The sequence below is a fragment of the Carassius carassius genome, chromosome 42 (genome assembly GCF_963082965.1).
Source record: "Carassius carassius chromosome 42, fCarCar2.1, whole genome shotgun sequence".
Classification (NCBI taxonomy): domain Eukaryota; kingdom Metazoa; phylum Chordata; class Actinopteri; order Cypriniformes; family Cyprinidae; genus Carassius; species Carassius carassius.
The window spans coordinates 24725508-24749133 of record NC_081796.1 but is presented as its reverse complement, the minus strand read 5'-3'; the positions used below and the strand labels follow the sequence as shown (position 1 = coordinate 24749133).

Here is a 23626-nt window from a genome sequence, read left to right as displayed (position 1 = left end):
TTAGACAGTTGCTTCCAACTAAAATATGAGTCCTCTATACATAATATTGCTCATTCCAGTGAAAAAGTAATCTCATCTGAATCAGGTGAGAAATATGCACAGATCAAGCAATGTTTAAAAGCCAAAACAGTCCTAAACAAATGTGGGTGGATTTCGATTTCAGAGGAAAACAGGGGACAAACTTTTTTGCTTGTGGATTATTGTGATGTTTTTATCAGCTGTTTGGACTCTCATTCAGACGGCACCCATTCACTGCAGAGGATCCATTGGTGAGCAAGTGATGTAATGCTACATTTCTCCAAATTTGTTCCTATTAAGAAACAAACTACATCCACATTCTGAATGGCCTGAGGGCAAGTATAAACAAATTTTTGGGTGAACTATTCCTTTAAGATGTAGAAATGCTTTTACGAAAATTAGACAAATACAAAGCTACTGAAAAAAAAAGAAAAAAAAGAGAAAGAAAGAATCTGAGACGAACACAGTTAAAAGTCTTCTACACACACAGATCTCAAGATGAAGTTGCATGCACTGAACACCGGCTGTGCAATGTATCTTCTCAGGGGTGAAAAAGTCCAGTCCCAGAGAAAACACACAGGTGCTGATTACAGTTAATGCTAACACGGTGCATAACCTGAAATCCGAGGACACTGGAGATCACACTTGCATATTAATGCCAAATATGGCCAGTTAACTTTCTAGATCTAGCAGGAATGGAATAGTCCACCCCAGATACATTCTCAATCAATTAAAAATATAATAAGCTACCACATTATTATTGATAAAGGAAACTTATTGATTAAAACTGAGAACAGTAGAAAGCTGGGGAAGGTTTACCTGTGCATGGCTGGTAAAAGTTAAGCATGTACTGTAAGAATTCAGTTAACACATAACTCATTCAACTATAAAAAATATGCGTAATCGTTTATTGTCAGTTGGGGTCAGTATATGAGTAAATCAAACAGCTGAACCATTAACAATTTCTATGTTTTTGTACATTTTAGTAAGAAGCTATAAATCCATCAAAAATTAGTCTTTACATAATGCATTATGCTGTTACACATATACAGCATTGTGATGTTATAAGAACGAGTGCATTTTAATTACAGTTTACAGTTGTTAATGAGCAAACACAAATTAAAAATGCACACCCGCACACATACATCATAAACAAACGCTCATTTACATACAGTTAATGTCAACATACTGTAACACATACCAGCATACACAAAGAGAAAGGCAGAGATGAGTTTAATCGGCATTCATTACAGATTTGTACAGATCATGTCGCCTAGAAGCTTTGCATTAACAGGTGAAGCTAGTTAAATCTAGCTAGCGGTGTACGAGTCTCTACAACAACACTGTAGCCTAAATTATCCTCATAGAGGGCTCTTGCCTTTTTAATATAAAGATGTTCGATGTGTTTCAGTGAACTGACAGTGTTGTATAGGGCACAGCTAGGTGAAATACACAAGAAAAAAAGAAAATCGGTTTTTAAAAATCTTTTTTAAAAACATTTTAAACATCTGAATATAAGAACAGCACAATTTTAACTCTAACATCGACTCAGTGGTGTTCTGGCTACACATTTGTTAAAATACAATAATTTGAATAGGGATTGATGCCGGTGTCGTGCTGGACTCGATCCCACAGCAGATGCATGTACAGTACAGTAATGTGAATATTGTAGTATATTAAAATATATTTTATGTAGTTTGTGTGGAATTTGCATCGATTTTCTGGCACCAAATTTTTTTCTCTCTTTTTTTTTTTTTTACATAATTATCAGTTCTGAATATTTAAACTTTAAATATCAAGATTTACTGTACTACTGATATAAACACTACCATTCAAAAGTTTGGGGTAAGATTTTTTAATGTTTTCAAGGTCTCTTATGCTCACTTAAGGCTGCATTTATTTGATCAAAAATACATTAAAAATAGTAAATATTTTTGCAATTTAAAATAGCTATTATCTTTTGTAATATATTTTAAGATATAATTTATTCCCGTGATGCGCAGCTGAATTTTCAGCATCATTACTCCAGTCTTCAGTGTCACATGATCCTTCAGAAATCATTCTGCTTAGGGGCTCAAGATATATACATATTTTTTTATCATTATTAGCAATGTTGAAAATACTTGTTTTTTGAAACCGTGATAGATTTTTTAAAAGGATTCTTTGATGAATAGAAAGTTCAAAAATACAGTATTTATTTGAAATAGAAAAATGTGGTAACATTATAAATGTCTTTACTGTTACTTTTGATCAATTTAATGCATCCTTGCTTAACAAAAGTATTAATTTCTTTAAAAAAAACTTTTAAATGGCAGTGTATATTTTATTAACTTTATATACTTTAAAAAATCTAATTTAATTGTTTTTTTCTTAACTGGGTCATTCCAACTTGCCAAACTTTCTTTATCGTAGAAACTGTACCAATCCTGAATTGTAAAGTAGAATAACTTTTTGGAGGATTGCATGCTGCACAACACCAGGAACATAGTTGAATCCAGGTTTGCATGATATAGGAGCCATGTTTAAAACAAAATGACTCATTACTGATATATTTACTGTCTTAGCAGTGGATTGTTCTCCATTGGGAAACTAAATCACATTTAACGATTAAGAACTACACAACATACAGTTCCCTATAAACTACAACTTTGCAATTATTGCAACATTATTTTCTTTCTTTCATGTTTTTTTTTTTTTTTTTGCTAATTCAGGAAAGTATTTTCTCAGAAATGCCTTCTTTACTTAGTATCACCTTTTTTGTTAATGGTTCTGGAAGCACTCGATTACATTGACCTGAATACATATATATTTTTGTCTATTTCTATTTATCCTAAAAGAAACACAGTGACTCTTACGTATATATCATATACAAATGAAACAGTTGTGTAATGTTTTTGAAAACAAAAACAATTATTCTTTGAAAAACATTCAAAATAAAAACCACAGCAGGACACTAACATTGACAAGACAAACAGGAAATACTCTTAAAATCAACATCTTACATTCTTTCAACCTTTAAATTACATTTAATACACATGTGCGCATGTTTGCGCATTAGGAGGGAATATTGCACATTTTGCATATATATATTTAGTTTTTTTTTGAGCATCATCTTAAAATCCAGCCTGATCTCACAATCAAAACGTACATATTTAGACGTAAATTAAAACTCTCCAATACGTATGTGCCTTTACGTATTTACAGTGTCATTTACGTATTATCTGGACGTAATTACAGGTTTGATACGTATCGAAATTTACGTAAAAACAAACTCAAATACGTACAGATAGAACGTGTTTTCTGACCAGTCAGTTATCCATAGAAATTTGCTCATGAAGCTGCTTTTCAATGCGTATCGGATAAATATATTTTTTAAATATTTATGTATATTTTCCCTTTTTATAACTTTTTTTTTTGATAAAAGTAAGATCCCTATACCTCACCCGAACCTAAACCTACCCATTTCACACAGAATGTTAAAAGAATAAAACATAATAAAACACAATTTTAGTAAAAATATAACATTAAAACGTTATTTTGAGCCACTAACGTTAATCTTACACCTACCCCTAAACCTACCCATAACCATTTCTTAAAACTACATAACGTTACTGTTATAAATAAACAAATAACAGACAAACAAACATAATGTTAATCATTTATTTTTTGCGAAAAAATATCAAAAGTGGTACCAAAAGTAGTTCAAATGATAATGAGTTCCAGTCGCAGTCCTCTCTGGAGGTAATAGTTTTTATAGGATACAGAGCAGAATTTAATTTATTAATCCGTGAAATTATGAATCTGTCTTCTCTCCGTGAAGGCGCACTGGCGCAGTAGCAGTACTGATGATTTCAAATGTCTATCAACTGAAACACGACATGTCGCAATCTGTGATGAATTATGTGAGAACCAATGAGAGTTCGATATTAGTGCCGTAAACCATGTCGTAACGTTCCAGTGGCGCACTGGCGCTATTTTCAAATTCGAATCATAACGAGCGCGGGCTTTGACTGTGACGGACGCTGTTGCTGAGAATGAAGATGAAGATCGATTGATATGGATATGTTCCTTGCAAACATCTGGATTCTAAAGATATGGAGTACAGCAAACAAATAAAATGGATGTGATTTGTAATTTTATGCTGTGCTTTTGTGTATCTATGGTTTGCAGCATGCACAGAAATGTTATTTCCTGTTAAGTAGATGAGTAAACTGCTTTCAATAAATTCAATAAAAACATTTATTGATATGGCAATTAAATACAACAGATTTAAATCATTAAAGCCACGATTTTAATATTAATACATGGGAATTCATATAAATTCACACTTTACGTTCGATTATTTACGTTTTTTTAGCTGCTAAAACGTAAGTATTTGTACGTTTTACTGCTATAAATACGTCTAAATTGTACGTTTTTATGTGCATGAAAACGTAAGTAAATGTACGTGTGGTAGAACCACATTTAACGTAAAAATACACACGTATTCTCATGGGATCACGTTGCAAAATCTATCATGAACATTTCACAAACACAGTGTACAATGGCAAACAAAAGAAAATTATCCCATTAAATGTACTTCTCATATACAGCTTTTAGATTGGAAGTCTTTGCTTAGAGGTGGTCGAAATTTGGCAACATGTTATTATAATGAGCAAAAGACAATCTGCAATGCTTAAACAAACACAATGTGCAAAATAAAATGAAATGATTAAATGTTCATGAAGTCTGCATTATCAAAGCTTAAACTATCCATTTACGGTTCACCCATCCAGCTTTGATTCAATAGGTTTGTAGTTAAACTAAATTTTTTCAGTCCGAAGATAAATACAAAGCACAGAGGCATGTGTGATAGACTTCATTTCTAGAGTAATGATTGCATATTTACATTATTCTTGCATTACAAATTCTGGAGTTTTCTACAGTCCAGAATAACATTTATTCACAGTATTATTAATCTTAATTCAGAGTTTAAAGGGAAAGGAAGGGTTTTGAACACAAAATAAAGATAGTAAGCATATTTGAAATTAAAATCTGCCTTGAGCACCAAAATCATATTTTTAACATGTTGTCTGACAGTGAAAGCATGGGGTGGAAAAAACAGAGCACTTCTGTTCATAAACATATATACAGTTGTTGACCTGGTTAACCTGCCAAGGCCAGTTGGGACCCGTGGTCACTCACAAAGTCTATCTACTGACACAGTCAGTCATTCTTATTACTATGAATGTGAGTATGAGGCTGTCCTGCCTTTCTCTCCTCCTTTCCGTTCTGTCACTCTTTCCGCCTTTTCAGCTACAAAATTGAGGGAATGGGGGAGCGGCAGCGACGGAGGGGTCCCGGGGCCTCGAAAGGGTCAAAGGGCGTGCTGGTGATGGGGGTCAAACGCAGGGACGACCCCGCCATTCCTGATATGTTGTTCAGGCTGCGAGATTTCTCATAACCCGTGGCTGGCAGATCGTTTTAGCAAGTTAAATCGTTTGCGTTCATGTTAGTGACAGGTTAAATTAATTTCAAAATGCGTGTTTTTCCGATTAAACAGCATGGACGATGGGTTGGGTGTTACATATTCGGTTAATATAGTGATGGGGCACACGGAAAATGAGTTATGGGTACAGGAACATAACAAATAGAAACATGAAAAATGTAAAAGTATGTATAAAGCCAAACAAATGTGAAATTAAAGGCAAAGAGAACCGTGACAGACAGACAGACACACAGGACAAGACAGGACAAAACAGGAAAACGAGAGTTATGAAATTCATCATAAAATCCACAGCATAAAAACACAGAGTTTTCCAGATACAAATACTCCACACATTCCCACTGGTTGAAGAAAACACGGCCTGGATTGTTTTGCCACTGACTATTTATATTTTGGACATTGAAAGATTTGTGATGAAGTGTTTCAGTTAACCAGTGGTAGATAAGCAGGGCAGTGTAGAGGAAGATTAGACAACAAATCAGACGCAAGCTGAAGTGCCTTTCTCGGCAAGACTGAAGGAGATTGTCCAGGAAACCACGGCAGCCTTTGTAAAGCATCTCAACAGATTTATAAACATGAAAAACATTATAAGGATTGTTTGTGGAAATTGAAATGATTTTTTCCTTTGTTCCAAAACCTAGTGAACTGCTAAGCTGAAAAAAATTTAATATTGGGCAAAGAATTATTTTATTTTGTACTATTGATAGATTTTGGTTTAAATAATTTAATTTAATTTAATTTAATTTAGTAATAAATATCTTATATTAAAAAATATGTATTATAGATTATAGAATATGTATTATCGATAGATAGATAGATAGATAGATAGATAGATAGATAGATAGATAGATAGATAGATAGATAGATAGATAGATAGATAGAGTCAAAAATCTATTGATACAGTTTGGTATTAAAACAAACAAACAAATAAACATATATATATTTTATTTGCATAGTACCATTCCAAAACTCTCTGTTTAAAATCATATACAACTGAAGTCAAAATAAAAGGCCGCTCACTAGGTTTTTGGAAGAGACCGATGGTTGCTGTAATTATGGATTAGTTTTTATCCAAGTATTTCTGTACTATCAGATTTCACTCTATGATGCTGATTAATACTTTGCATTTGATTAAGTGAACAGATTTGTTCATATTTGACCGCTTACTGGTTTCTCTGACAACCTGTTGAACATCCTATTCTACTTCACTTGACTGTGAGGTCATAAAGCCTGCATTTGAAAAACATAATCACGACAAAAACTGGTTCATACCACCTATGCAGAACTCATGTTGTGTCAGAAATACATGCAGTTTCTATGCCATCTACTGTACATTTCCATACTTACTGCGCCAAAATGCCTACATATATGGCTTTGCTGCTGATAGTTTTGTGTAACAAAAAATATTATGACCCAAATTTTGCCAGCTAAAATAAATTAGCCTAATAAAATATGCAAAACCGGATATATATCTATATGTAGCTTACCATGAACTCAGAATTATGGTAATTCTGATACAAATTACACTCATAACATGTAAATAAAAAATGTGAAATACTCTTCACATAGTAAGAAAAAAGACAGAAAATCAGACTTATATGAGTGTTACTTTGAGCTTTTGTGAGTTTAGTAGTCAGGCTTATGTGACCAATCATTCAAGTGAAGTGACTATCAGTGACCTTCAACCCACATGTCAGATTCATTTATCTCTCTATCTCTCCCCGTCTCTCCCTATAACCTATAAGCGTGTTTATTTAGGAGAGGAAGAGGTGAATGTGGGAAAAATTTGACACATGTTGGCCACAGAAAAAACAACAACTCTGGAATCAAGAAAAGAAGGGGGAAAAAAGACTCGGAAAGTTGGACAACAGCACACACAGAGAGAAGGAGATACATTCAGACAGAAATTTGCTGAGTCAGGTCTGATATAATATGCAACACACACACACACACACACACACACACACACACACACACACTTTGACTGCTCTATTTCTGTGCCACATAAATGTGCACACAATGACAAACACAACATATACACAAACAAGAACTTTAAAGTCAATGATACACAACTAATTTCTGTGTAACTAACCAATGCAACGCAACAAATAAATTTTTTTTTTATAAATTAGTCAATGCTGAGAATGCATTTACAAATGATTCAATGTAATTTTGCGAAAATAATTAAATTAATGTCAGTTTGCTTAAGAAACATTTCACAAACGATTAAATTCAACATTTTATGCAAGAATGCTTTTACAAGTAATTTGCACAGAAATTCATCCTGCTCATGTTGCATGAATGCAAACACGTCTAGCTATTAATATTCTGTGGTTAGTTACACAACAATATGTGCCTAGCATTCACCCCAAGGGGTGCTATAGCAGGCATTAACATAACTTTCTTACTGTCAGTTTCTGCTTCAGGTCAACTAAAGTCATGGCGGAGTGTTAATGTTAAAGTTTTACATGAGTTAATCTGTCAACAAGTTTCTAACTAGCTAGTTGTAAATAACACATCCAGTTTAGTGGTACAGACATGTTTCTGCCCTAAAAGAGTCCACTTGCATTATATATATATATATATATATATATATATATATATATAGCCATATGTTTAAAATGTTTAAAATTTAATTGATAATATTTTTAAATATCAGTGATCCAAATGGACAAAATCAAGTCCGTTTCCACATTATTTCCTACCAAAATACCTTCTTACTGTGATACCTCTCGTACTAATGCATGTGTTATGATTGATCTTTGCAGACATTAGAGTACATAATGTATGAAACGTATTAAAAAATATTGCACGTTTATAATGCACTCGCCAATCATTCACATATCTGCATACTTGTGTAAAATATGCTTCTGGTCTAAAAGTGGAATTTGTTTACAAGAATCTAATTACATTAAAAACAAAACAGCAGCTTCCCGTTCAGTAAAACCAACAACCTGTGCATGCATATTAATGTACATGACTCTCACAGCCTGAGCACAAAATACAGGTGTACTTCAGTAGCACACAACCTGTACTTTATCTGCCGCTTTTGGACAACAGAGCAACCAAAACAACCCGTGTGGATTCTTTTACCTCTCTGCCTGGTCAAGAGCGCGGTTCAGACAGCCACACGCCCTTTTTATTATGTTTGTCTAGTAAGAGCTTTTAAAACAATTCCTCAGGAGACAGAGAGCATTAGTGAGGGTGGAATAAGAGGAAGAGTGAATATATTTCATGGGATTGATGGATCCTCGATGGAAGTAGGAGGGTGTGTGAGAGTATAGCATCTCAAAACACTAAAACAATGGGACTTTGGATGACAGTGTGGTAAAAAACAAACTGGCCAACCAATTAAACCTTCATATATATATATATATATATATATATATATATATATATATATATATATATATACAAATTTCCAAATTAATTACCTTACAAATATTTGAAGACATCAAATGAAAATGAATCATGTTTACTTTATCAATAAATATAAATGGTCTTAACAATACTTATTAGTATATACATACATATATATATATATATATATTCAAAATAATATTCTTTAACAGATGCCAATATTCTTAATATTTATAAAGATATTTAATATATATTAATAATTACTTTAGAATTAAATAATTAAATAAACACCTTTTCACTCTGTATTTCACATTATCTAAGTAAATGTGTAGTGAATGACATCTCATGTTGTCTTTAAGTGTGAATATCTACTAAAATATTCCCCTTAATACACTGCATATTTGTTCCTATATATTACACTAAATGATGCAATACGCAACACATAATAGAATAAATGCTTCAATTGCAACACCGTGTTAAATGCACAAAATGCAACCAGCTCTCATGCTAAAATATGTGTTCTATAGTTCATGTTATATTATGCATCATGTACATGTAATATTTTATAGTACTATCATGTTGAAAATGTCCAGTAGGATGAGTGCTACAAGATTTGCATCCCTACTGTGAACCAGGAAAACCTCATAAAGAAGTGTTTCCTGTTTGAACAAGTGAAGAACAAGTTAAAACAGTAGATATACCTACCCAGAGTCAGGCATTAGAAACGCTGGCGCTGCACTGGCGGCCTGGAGGCGAGTGAAGGATGAGATGAGATAAGATGAGGGTTAGTCACACAGTGGAGAGAGTTCAAGAACGTGAATGACATGAAAGAACAAAAAGGGGGTGTGCAAATATCAAAACCACATTTAGATGCCCTAATGTGACGGATAACTAGCTGTAATGTTAAGCATCAGCATCAATCTTGGATATCCCAGCTCAATGTTCTCAGAATGTTGTGTCAAGGTTCTCTCAAAGTTATGAACAAACGTAAAGTCGATGGAACTTTCATGCAAAGTTATCTGCTCTTTAATAATCTGCCCAAATCTTTAGCACAAAAACATTATTTCTACATTATTCATGTAATGTTTTTAAATGCGAAAAAAAAAAAAAAAAAAACATCACATAGCCTACATTACATTACCTCAGAAAAGCCATTTAATAACCATAGCTCGACAGTTGGCTTTACTCTAGATAGGAATATTTAGCTAAATGCTAATTATATTTTTTACTTAGCCTGTTCTTTAACACGTAATGTATGTTTGAATAAATTTGTCAAAAACAGGCAACTTAAAATACAGCTTGTAAACAATAAAACTAATACAACGTATGCTACGTTTATCTCAGAAAAGCCATTCAGTGGATTGTTAGCTAGAAAAACTAATCTAGAGAGGAGCTTTTTCCTAATAATATGCATTAACCATTTTTCAATATTTATTTTATATATTAATAAATTTGTTAAAAAGTTTACGTTTTTAAATAATTATATGTGTCTCTGGAGCACAAAAGCAGTCTTAAGTCTCTGGGGTATATTTGTAGCAATAGCCAAAAATACATTGTATGGGTCAATATGATTGATTTTTCTTAGGATATTAGGATATTAAGTAAAGATCATGTTCTGTGAAGATATTTAGTACATTTCCTAATGCAAATGTATCAAAACCTAATTTTTGATTAGTAATATGCATTGCTAAGAATTCATTTGGAAGACTTTAAAGCTAATATTTTGATTTTTTTGCACCCTCAGATTCCAGATTTTCAAATAGTTGTATCTCGGGCCAAATATCGTCTGATCATAACTCCAACCTGAAGTATAACTGGAGCCCTAGTTTATGTCACATTACATTTACATTTAGTGATTTTGCAGATGCTTTTATCCAAAGCGATTTACAATTGAGGAATCCATAAAGCGATTCTTCTTAAATAGGCAAACAGACACAGGAAGTGCTTGTAATGCCAAGTTTTAGGCGTTGTTCATATATTTTTGTTACAGAATGAGAAGTTATTCCAGCTTGGCCTGTTCCAGCAGTATGCCGGCACACCGACCGCTGGGCTGTTAGAGATAGAGAGAGCTCACATTACCCACAATTAAGCTTTATCGATCGGCTTGTGACCAGAAAACTGAACACCACAACTCACCGCTGGAATGTGCTGTAACAGGAGAACAGATCTACTGTGCTGATACTTGACTGTGTTATCAAACTAGTCCTTGAACTTAAACAGCACCACTTGTTAACCTTGAACAAGATGGGATGGCACTGTGCTTTATAATAGAGACGCTGGTATTTAGACAATAAATAGATGACCTGAAATGCTGTATATCTCGAAATGGGTTTCTAAATGATGAGTTGTGATATTTGCTGAGAGGAAATGCACAGTTGCAGTAGAAAGACACTCATGCAACATTAACAACCACACACACAGACATACAAGGAGTGCGTGTGTGTGATATGAAATGAGTGATATAATGTGAATGCTTCTGTCTTTATAGTTTATGAATTATCTATTACTAGGCTTGTTAAATGCTATGTGAAATATGATTATTAACCGATTCTCATTCTGACATGAACATGCACAATTGTCCTTCCAGTTACTTCGTGTCTCCAGAATAATTTTGAAATTAAAAAACTAACTGTGCCAATTGAATCGAATCAAACTGAGACTAAATTAAAGTTCATGATGCATTGTGTCATTTAGAAAGGAACTGAATCAAACCATCAGGGCAAATATTTACACCTCTATTTGTAAAGCATAACCTGTTCACTATATACAGACTAAATATAGACCTTCATGCTGTTGTCTTGACAGAACTAGAACACACCTGTTTAGTTTTGAAAAATGTGCTGCTCTCAAGGCATCTCTCACACACACTCTCACTTTGACCTTGTACTGCTAAATTTGGTTACAATTTGTGTGTATAAAATAGAAATATCAATCAAATGGGAGAGTATTGTAAAAGACAGCTTTGCTTTACACTTTCCTAAACAACAGTTTTAAGGTGCTCTATTAATAATAAAATATAAATAAATCAATAAAAGGGTCATGGGTTATGTATACGTTTTTTTTCTTGTTCTTTTTTTTTAGATAGAATATAAATGCATGGTGATCACTCCCTATCAAGTTAAATAGCAATTTGCTAGATTTATTCAAATCAGTGTAAAAAAAAAATAGAATACTTTGAGTTAAAAAAAGGTTACAATTAAATTGAAATGTTTTAAATAAAAAATAAGGAATATGTAATTCATGATATTATATGCATAAATTATTTAAATAATTTTTTTACAATAATTTTAAACAATAAAAATGTTGATTGTAACATTTTCTTGCTGGATTTATTAAAATTACAATATTTAAATAATACTAAAGCATACAAAATAAATAAATAGAAAATTAAGTCTTAATAAATATAACAATGATAATAATAATAATAAATAAATTTAAAAACATTGAAAAATGCTTAAATATTGAATAATAAAGAAATAGTAAAAAAACGGTCTTATACTAAAACAAACAAACAAACCCTTTTTGATTTATCACAAAATATTTAAGATTATTTGATTTTTTTTATTTGATATAATCTCCTTATAATCAATACATATGGTGTTTTATTTAAAAAAAATAACTGAAATGAGTATAGTTGATTTTCGATGAAATTACTGATGTTTTTTTGTGAGCGTGGGCCAGAAAAAAGTGCACTGATGAAGCTCAACTAGTTGAACGCGTGAAAATTGTCCAGTTTGAACACACACAAGACCGTAAACACACAGGACAAACAAGAGGACACGGAGGAAGACAACAGGAGATAGAAAGAGAAAGAGAACTCACAATGGCTTACAGAGATCCTTCACAGAGACTTAAGAAGTCTGATACTGACTTTGACTCTGAGCAAATAGCCTCATGCAAACAGCATTAGAGCAGGGCAGGTCAGTGTGCACACACACACACACACACACACACACACACTCCTCCTAGAACAGTGAATAGCTTTTAGGGATTATATTGCACAGGAAGAGATTGCTTTAACACCCAGAGCAATATGTGTATGTGTGCGTGTGTGTGTGTGTTTGTGTGTGTCTGAAGGTTTTCACAGATGGCAAGTGAAAACAGAAGTATATTTAGATCTTAAATCGGTACAGTGAGCATCACACACAGCGTACACTCGCTGCATCGTGCCCAATTAACAGTCTAATGTCCGTTCCACAAGGCACTACGGCTCTGTTCCAAACCCTAGTGCGCTACCTCGCTGTCTACATAGGCTGCAAACTTCTAAGGCAGCATCCTGGCTGAAATGGAACCTCAAACTGTTAGTGACTGAGCTGAAATGCTCTCCATGGCCACTAACTTTGTTAATGGTTCCTCACACGGCACACAAATAGAAGATCGGCGGATGCTTGCAGCTGATTTCCAATGAAGACTGACATCAGCAGTTGCACAAATACTCAGCACATGAATAGATGAAATCATTTTCTGATCTTCTTGGGAGAAAATCACAATGCATTATGTGATTATGTTTTTCATGAGGGTTACATATGGTCCCACCTTCTTATAAAAGCAGCATAATTAGGATGCTTGCTAATAGTCACTCGCGTAGCTACGGGTGGGACCTGTCAGTCAGGCCCATCCAGTCATTGGCCTCACAATGTAGCCTAACAATATTCAACAATAATGTATTTTTGACACGAACATTAGTAAGTTGCTCTGTTTCATTTTAGTTTAACATATTTAGCTAAACTTCAGTGTCCCTCTGTGAAATGTGCTCGTCGTTGTGAAGGGGGGATGGGCTGTTCGCAATCTGACTGCGAAATGCGCTATGCGGGCATTTCATCATCACCATGACAACCAAACAAGAATCAAGAAACATTAAGATTTATTTTTATAGGTCAAGTATTGTGATAATCGCAACAGAAGGAGTAAATTATATTGCAATTATCAAAATACTTGACCTATAAAAATAAATCTTAATGTTTCTTGATTCTTGTTTGGTTGTCATGGTGATTATGAAATGCCCGCGACATATTGCGAACAGCCCATCCCCCCTTCACAACGACGTGGTGCACATTTCACAGAGGGACACTGAAGTTTAGCTAAGTATGAAAAATGAAACAGAGCAACTTATTAAAGTTTCTTTTCCACTGTAAATCGGATAAAAACTAGTATCAGAGCAACAATGTTGACACATAGACTGAACTCTTTGTCCCTTCTCTCATTTGAGAGAGAATTGACTGAATCCTTGGACTATAACGAAGTCATTGCAGTGTTCAACTCAAAGCCCCGTCGTCTCCTGTTATAAGCGCATCAAAGGTAAGCCAATCTACGTTTACCATGTACACTAGTTGCCTAGTTAATGTTGTTATATAACGTGGTTTATGTGGCCGCTGAGCCAGACTAAGCATTGTTTTTACACACTGTCCACTACTGTCCTGCTGATTTAATGATGGTGTTTTTTGCATCTGTCAGATGCGCGTGTGTGTGTGGTGTGGCCGCGCGCAGTGGAAATGCTTATCGTTATGTTCTTAACACTGCTTATGATGACATGATACATGCTTGTGCTCTCATTAAACTGTGGTGTATTCAAGAAGCAGGTGTACTGTAGTTGTGTTGGCCTATTTTGATAACAGATGCATTTTAGGCTGTGCCCACCTGATTTTCTCTGGGCCCACCTACTTTGTGATTCCTGGCTACGCTACTGCTAATAGTCATTTTCTTTCACACCATTTCTGTGCTTATTTAAGTATTTTATACCCAGAATAAGTGACTTTAAACAAACCAGCAACCCCAAATATTTAACTTCACTATTACTTTTTACTGTATGAATGATCAAATCAGTGCTGTTATTGTTAACTAAAACTATTCACTCTATTAAAATTAGTTTTCATTCATTAAAATAGAGCTTAATTGAAAACTATAAGTATAAAATGAAAAACTTCAAATTTTAACTAAAATAATTTTTAGCTGAAGCACTAAATCTTTTAAAACTGAAATAAAAATATAAATACAAATATATACAAATATTTTTACAAATATATATCTGAATAATGAATAATAAAAATGAATAAACAAATTTATAAATAAACTGAAATAAACAATAAATGAAAGATAAATAGATATTTAGAAAGTTAGTTGAAGTTTTAAAAGGTTTTTTGTTGTTGTTTTAAATAAAAATATAATAATAAAAAAAATCATAAAAATAACTTAATTTCAAATGATTTAGGGAAATTTATTTCCTCAATAAATTACCTTACAATTAGAGAACATTATCCGTTTCATTTTAATTTCTAATGCCAGATAAATATGTGAAACTGTTGTAGCTGTTTTATATGCTCTATACTACAGAATATCCAGATTTTTGCTCACTAGGTTTTGTAACAGAGTCCAGATGGTAGTTTAGCTAGAGACCGATAAGAAGCTGCTTTAGCCATATAGCAGGACTCACACATATCTGCAACAGACACAGACACAAAAACAAGAGCTAACACACACAGACCGTCGCACACATGTAGAAGTTTCCGGCTACGCTAGAAACTGAAGCAGGATGAGATCGTATGAGCTGGTTCATATGAACTGTGCCACACATAAACACTCTTTTTCTCCATCCGTCTTTGGTTTCCCTCCCTGTCACTTTCTAAAAAAGTTAAACTTTATTTTATTTCAAGTAAAAATTGTTATAGTTTTAATTTACGATAACAGATAACGATAATAACCTTAAATCAAATAGATGCAGAATAGAAAATAATAAGCTAAGCTGTGATTTTTTTGAGTGCATAAATCTTACCTGTTTCATGCATCACATTACAGTTATTATTTTGTTTATATCTAAACTGTGTAATTTAAATGGATTTAAATTTAAAACCTTAAACTTAGGCCTAAATATATATATATATATACACACAGCATGGCACAGAACCAAGAACTCACGCTCATTTGAATTCTCCTTGACCTCTATCGACCCCTGACCTTTAACCCTGGGGTGACTTGATTCAGCACAGTGAACACCTAAACAACCTCCGAGTCTGTTTTTCTATGTGTGTGCAGTTTTATGCGCTTCCTCGGTGCGCATGTGTGTGTGTGTCCTCCATCGTGCAAGGGTCAAAGGTCACCGGTGGAGTGAGGGAAACACATTGAAAACACAATAAGCGACGTCACGTCACGACAAACACAACGCACGCACGCACACACACAGCGAGGAGGAGGAGGACGGGGAGAGACAGTAGAACAGTGAGAGAATATACGAAGAAGCCAACATACAAACGCGGGATATGACACAACCTGAAGAAAGAGACAATACAGAGCATGTGAGATCCCACTGAAACCACACACACACACACCGCAGCAGCTGCAGTTCCATTTGTTATTGCAGTGGATCTCATATGACATTAAAAACAATCGTTGTTACACAAACTCAACTTTCTCCCATATGTATGTTTTTCTCATTATAGTGTATGAGGTTAGTGTAACAGAGTAAAGATTGGGTTTCTGCTCTCTTCATAAGACATTATGTATATCCATTACTTTAAAGGATGTTTCAAACTAATAATTTTGCCGTATTTACAGTCATACAATTACATTAGAAGCCTAGCAGTCAACCCTAACCTAGCAACCTAACCTATCATAACTACCAACCAATATTAGAAATATTTTAACTGATTGTTACCAGTGCTCATTTTCAATATTTGTACATTTAGATGACCGTTGGCTTATTTTATTCACTTTAAATAACTATTGATTTAATAATACCTGTACAGTCAACTGTGATCTTTAGCTAATTTAAATAATATCTATTTTTCATATTATACATTATAAGTTGCATGATCAGACAAATGCACTTTCAGAGTGAGATTTGTGCCTTTTCACTGTATTTGTGCTGAGTTTCTACATGTCTAGTGTTAAACAGGGTGATAAATTCTCCCCAGTGCACAGACATTTTTGTCATTGACTGTCCAGAGCGGGACGGTCAGCAGTTTTAGAAGTGCAAAAACATACAAAAGCAAATGCATCTGTCAGAGAGCGTGTGAAACCCAACCTTAAACTTATATTCAGCAGAATTATACAACATTAGATTAATTTCCTTTAACCAATGAAACTAATGATGGTTTGTTAGAACAACATCAACACAACATCAACACGAAATATTACACCCATTAACAGCGAAACACCCATGCAGGTATAATTGTGCTTGGTTTCTGTCCTAAATGGCTTGAAAAATTGGACTTTATGTGAATGTATGTTTCTTTTTCTGTGGTTGGTTGTTACCTCTGATTACTATGGTTTGATCCATGCTGAAGTGAAGTCCATTCATCTGTAAGCGGAGTATTGCTGGCTGAACTTCTGACTCTAACAGAACTTAATGGAGTTGGGTTGAGTTGTGGAAAGTGCAGCCGGGGATAAATTGTGTTCAGAGAATTGCATGTGCATGGATCAGACATTGTTTGAGTCATTTGTTGTGTATTTTTAATGGGTGGAGAGGAGATTTGTGTGGCTGCTGGAGGTGACAGTACAGGATCAAAAAGCTTTGGGGGATGCTGTGTGTAACAGAAGGTTTGTCACTGAAAACGAAAATGAACAGGATCAAGGAAAAGGCATTGCAAAAAAAAAAAAAACAGAGATAATGGAAGGATGTAGAGGGTAAAATGAAACAAAGGAAAAAATTGACATGCAAAGAACCATTAAACATAAATAGAGAACGTAAAGAGATAAAAATAAAAAGGGTTAAAAGAAAGATTTGACCATATCAGTGTGTTTTTAAGGATGTTTTCACACTTGAACCCTAAACTCACCAAATGTATTGTCGATTCCTTGAGGAGGACTAATAAATAATCCAGTTCACTTTGTATTCACATTGTTTCTGGCCTAAAAAGTGGGTTTCGGATCTCATTTTGACCCATTTAAGAAATTTTTCATTGACTATCTGTTTGCTGGTAAATATTTTTGTAATTTAATTTGGTGCTGCTGTTGGTTCAGAAGTTACACACTTCACAGTTAAACTGTTTTGCTTTCAATTTGCATGACAGTAAATGAAGATCTGAGTTTATGTGTGCAATTTTAGATGATTCAATATTTTTATATTTTTAAATAATTCAATAATTTGATTAAAATCTACATTTAAACAGCATAAGCTGCTCATATCCTCGTGTCCTGAAAGTATGGAGCTAAAATAGTCTCAAAATGTATGTGTTTACGGTACATCATAGACAAATGCGTAAACTTATTCATATTCACAAAAAAGAATTTCATTTCAATTCATGACTTCATAACTGCAAAAAAAGTTTAAGTTCAGTTACAGATGTCTAAAAATTTTTGTCGAACTTATTGCAGATGTCGAAAAGTTTTTATTACTCGATATCTTTTTACTAGTTTTAAGCATGAAAATACATTTTTATAAATCATTCTTTGTGGCAAAATGTCAAGTAAATTATCATGCATTGTAACTATGAAGCATGAAGATATTCAGATATTATAAACATTAACATCATTATTTTCTGAAAATTTGCTTTTGAAACAATGCGTATAGTAAAAAGCGATATATTAGTACATTTGACATGTAAGCCGGTGTAAATGCTCTCAGCCCCCGAAGTGTGAAAACACCCTGAGATGTTTAATGCTTATGTCATCTGTGTTTTTGGAGAGACGGGCCACGAGAGAGATGGCGTGAGATCGACATGTTGAACTCAGGATGCTTGTGTGTGTGAACTATGTTAGATAACTAGATTTTTAAGATCTAATACATCTTTCACAGACACTGGGACTGGGCTGAGACTGATGTTCCCTTAACTGCATGACTCTGTGAATGTGTGTGTGTAAGCCGCGTGCAGAATCACTGAAACGTACCTTTCCGCACATTCCCATCAGTGGGTCGAAACTCTCGTGTGTTGAGGAGGAAGCAGGCTCTGTCCTGCTGATAGCGTTCTTGTGTTAGGCCCACTGGGCTGCGCTCATCTGGACTGAGAACCTGATCGATAGTTGGGCAGTCCTCGTTTGCTAGAGCGGCGCTGGCTGCGTCACCGTTCTGCTTCGAGTCTGAGGAGAGACATGAATGAACAGAGGAGGAAGACATGTGATACTCAGCAGGAAACAGCTGTAATCAGGTGAAATGTTCCCGCAGAATTAGGTGAAATAGTAAAAGTTTAAAGCAATAGAGCACCCCAAAATGAAAATTGTGGAATCATTTAATCATGTCATTCTAAACCTGTCTGAAATTCCTTCTTTGAGTCTGTGAGTTGAATTAGAATTTTACACCAGTTCTGAGAAATGATTCAAACTGAAATTTCACTGAAATTATCTTACTCAAAACAATTTGTTCATAAATCAACATAAAAAAAAATATTAAAAAATATATCCCAGCTCTGTGGTTAACTGAACCTGAAAATTTTAAAATGTAACATTTTTGTTAATTAAAATAAAACAGAAATAATAATAATAATAATAATAATAAAAAATTATATTACATTAAAAACTAGAAATGCTGCCCTGGCAACTAACAGAAACTAAAAATAAATAAAAACTGACACTAAACAAACTTAAACTGAAATAAAAATAAATTAAACCTAACAAGTCAAATGTCATGACAAAAGCACATAACAACATTACATAAAATTTAATTAAATTGAAAACTAAAAATATATAACTAAAAAATCTAATTTTAAATATTAGTAAAAACTATAATAATATATAAATAATTTTATAATATATAAATAAATATACAAATAATACATTTGCTTGTAAAACCTAAGTTCGCCAAAGCTACTCTTTCTTAAAGAGAAAACACCTATCATGTCCTAAACAAATAAATTACAATGCACCTTATATTTCTGGAAATAGTGTGATAGCAAAAAGATAAGTTATTGATAAGTTGCAGATAGACTTGTTAAGAAAAATAAAACACAAGACAAGGTTTGTGCACTGCACATTTTCTGTCCTGTACCTTATAGAATGTATGTAGGACTTATATGCAACATGACCCTGTAGAACTATTAGATACTTTATAAAACGATGAATAATTGATAATAAGCATAACATTAACAGGAAGAGCAGTGCACCTGCAGAAACGCCCTCACACACACACACACACACACACACACACACACACACACACACACACACACACACACACACACACACACACACACACACACACACACACACACACACACACACACGACTGTACAGTGTTTTTAACAAAGTTTTAACAACACACCCAAAATGTTTTTTCCACAAAGCTCCAAAACATATTTTGGTTATCTTCAGCCTATGGCTTCTTACATGTGTATTTACATTAATTTTTTATTAAATATAATTTTAATTGATTTGATGCTTCATGTTTAATTATTAAATTCATGGATTTGTCACCCATATATATATAAATTATATATTTAGTAAATGATATATTTAATAAATTATATATATATATATATATATATATATATGTATGTATGAAGAAAAATTTATATATAAAATATAAATTTTAGTTGGTCACATATAAAAACAAGCTTGGAAATCAACATAAATAATTAATTACATATATATATATATGTTTAAAACCAGTCAGTGAAAGAGTTTTTGGTGGTGCATTTAAAGATCTGTGTGTATACCTTAAGTCTCTCACCTCTGTTAATCTCTATGATCTCCTCCTGAGCTAGAGGACAGTCCCCTGTCATCCCGCTCGAGCTCAGCACGCCGCCCAGCACGTTACCCAGGATCCTCTGGGGCGAGGCCGTCGCCATGGCCAGGGCATCCGGCTTGCAGTAATTGGGCGAGCCGGGTTGCGGGGCTCTCGGGATGTGTTTGTTCTTCTTTTTGGGCAGCTTCTGCTTGGCCATGGCCAGAGAGTAATACATGCCGAAGTTGTTCACAATGACGGGGACGGGCATGGCGATAGTCAGCACCCCCGCGAGGGCACACAGCGCCCCCACCAGCATCCCTGACCACGTATGTGGATACATATCTCCATAGCCTAAAGTGGTCATGGTCACCACGGCCCACCAGAAACCAATAGGGATGTTCTTGAAGTTGGTGTGGTTGCTCGCAGTAGGGTCGTCCGGACTGGCTCCTATCCTCTCAGCGTAGTAGATCATGGTGGCGAAGATGAGGACGCCGAGAGCGAGGAAGATTATAAGCAAGAGGAACTCATTGATACTTGCGCGAAGCGTGTGTCCGAGAACCCGGAGACCCACGAAGTGTCGAGTCAGCTTGAAGATACGCAGGATTCGGACGAAGCGCACCACTCGCAGGAAGCCCAGCACATCTTTCGCCGCTTGGGAGGGGAGTCCCCTCAGACTGACCTCTAAGTAGAAAGGCAGGATCGCCACGAAGTCGATGATGTTCAGCATGCTCTTGAAGAACTCGGCCTTGTCGGGACAGAAGACGATGCGTGTGAACACCTCGATGGTGAACCAGACGACACACACTCCCTCCACGTACGTCAGCCATGTGTCCGTCACCACCTCGTACATGATCTCCTCTCTCGTCACGTTCCCCTCTGTAACATTCTCCGTTTTCTTAATGATGGTATTGAACGCTTCATGTGTCTCCATGCAGAAGGTGGAAATGGAGATGAGGATGAACAGAAGGGATCCACATGCCACATACTGAAGAACGAGAAAGAAAGAGAGAGTTCGGCAGAGATGATGGATCAACATACAAAACAAGCACAAGTTGTATCTCAGCATTTTTTGGGTCTGCTTAAGGCAAGTACAAAGATTTTCTTTCTTTCTTTCTCTCTTTCTTTCTTTTTCATGCACTGGTCAGTTTTGAGATTTTGGGCTATTTTGCTTTTCATAATACTGTATGTTGTTTCAGACTAGTGGAAAGAAAACATCAAAAAATATGCATTAAATCTTTATTTTATTGCACTACTGTTTCTATTTGCGCCTGTTGATTGAAAACACAATACTTATCTTTAAAGGATGTTTTCTGTAAAAAGGTTATTATCTCCATTTCTGTAGCACTTTAATACACCATTTTTTACAGTTTTATTCCCATATTTATATTCTGCATTTTTTTTAGGGTTTTGTTCATTGATAATTCGCCTTTTTCTATGCAACATTTTATTTCTAAAAACAGTGAAAATGCATTTTTTCTTTCTGACAGTATTTTCTGATCCATAGAGAAATAATAACTATATGTTAACAAAATGAAATAAGACTTTTGAACCTGGCTTTGTCCAATGTTCAGATTTATTTCCTGAAAATGTATTCAAACAAGTGTATATTTAATTACATAATTCCTTCTGTTGCATATTTAAACAGAACATTTCAGAAAAAATCAACTGGGGAAGCATGGGGATATTCACTAGTTTTCTGTAAAGCTGATGCGAAACAAATATGTATTGTGAAAGTGCTATGCAAACAAACTTGAACTGAATTAACAATCATGCATTGTTCCGGTAAGTAGATGCTTTTATCCAAAGGAACTTATGGTACACTTATTACCGACACAATCCCTGCGGAGTAACCTGAAGTTAAGTGCCCTGCTCAAGGACACTATACTAATAGATAATGACCCAAACCAGCATCCGGTAGTTTCCAGCCTTAAGCTTTAACCACTACAACAAACCGGCGGAACGCAAACCCACAACCTTGCTTCATTTAGAGATATCAATTTGTAATGGAGCCACATTATGCATTATATATTATTATATAAAGTTTACATTTATGCATTAGGTAGACACCAGTGGTATTTTAGCATTAATTCATTTTTATTTTTTTACATTTTGAATTAGCTTGTATTTATATATTTTGATTGTTTTGATTTTAAGTTTAGTTTATATATTAGTACTTTTGTTATGTGCTTTTGGCATTTACACACACACACACACACACACACACACACACACACTCACACTCACACTCACACACACACACACACACACACACACACACATATATATATAGACAAAAGCACATAACAAAATTACTAAAACTAAAAATAAATAAATAATAAAAAATAAAACAATGAAAAAGTAAAAATTCAAGTAAATTCAAAATATTAATGAATACTATAGCAGTATTTAAATAATACTAAAATAACTACTACAGCAACGATAATACTAATAAAATAAGACTGACCACCGGATTGAAAAACATGTATACATTCTAGATTTAATTTGAACTATTTTCCAAAAAGTTTATTAATATTTATAATATTACAGTTATAATAATATCATTATAAAGTATAATAATTATCTAGATAATAATAATAAAATAGAGATAATATAAATATAAATTTATGATTCATATTTGTGTAAAAATGTGTTTGCTTTTAATAAACAGTTGGTCAAATAAAGATGCCAATGACTAGTAGTAGCAGTAGAAGTAATCATCATCATCATCATCATCATCAATTTCCTCATTTCAGCAGGAAAACCCTCTCCTGGTCCCTGGATACTCATTCCTCTGTATTTGGTTCACTCAAAAGTGTGCCAGAAGCTAAACTAGGTCCTGACATACACACCTGAATTCTCTTTTACATTCAGTTGTAACCCACATAATAAAGCCCACTGAAGGCTCAGGACTGGTGTGTGACGCCTGTCAGGAAATCACCCTGTTATGATCATTTTTATTTTGTGAAAAGTCGAAACCTACCAAAAATGTCACATTCATAAAACCATCTGATTGTGCAAGCAATTTCGTTCTCAAATTCACAAGCCTTTGCCTGCTGATTATAATAGAGAAAGATCAAACATGTATTTATATAGAGATCACACACACACACACACTCAGAGCCACTCATGTGCATGAACTGTTCCAGGCAGTGAGGACACACAGGGATGAA

The 23626-nt window shown here is 34.2% G+C and overlaps 1 protein-coding gene across 4 annotated transcripts in view; it reads right to left on the bottom strand.

The window, feature by feature from the left end:
* The window catches only part of LOC132124300 (potassium voltage-gated channel subfamily C member 1-like), a 48898-nt gene that overhangs the window by 421 nt on the left and 24851 nt on the right, over nt 1-23626 (bottom strand). Inside the window, exons 3-6 of one of the 4 annotated variants that reach the window (XM_059535265.1) lie at nt 20460-21441; nt 18686-18874; nt 16106-16126; nt 9569-9609 (exon numbers count right to left, since the gene is read on the bottom strand). In XM_059535265.1, coding sequence (XP_059391248.1) covers nt 9575-9609; nt 16106-16126; nt 18686-18874; nt 20460-21441 — 1227 coding nt within the window. In that variant the 3' untranslated portion in view covers nt 9569-9574. Of the gene's footprint in view, nt 1-5291; nt 5469-9568; nt 9610-16105; nt 16127-18685; nt 18875-20459; nt 21442-23626 lie in introns of those variants that run through there. The other 3 variants (XM_059535266.1, XM_059535264.1, XM_059535267.1) reach the window with 3 other exon arrangements.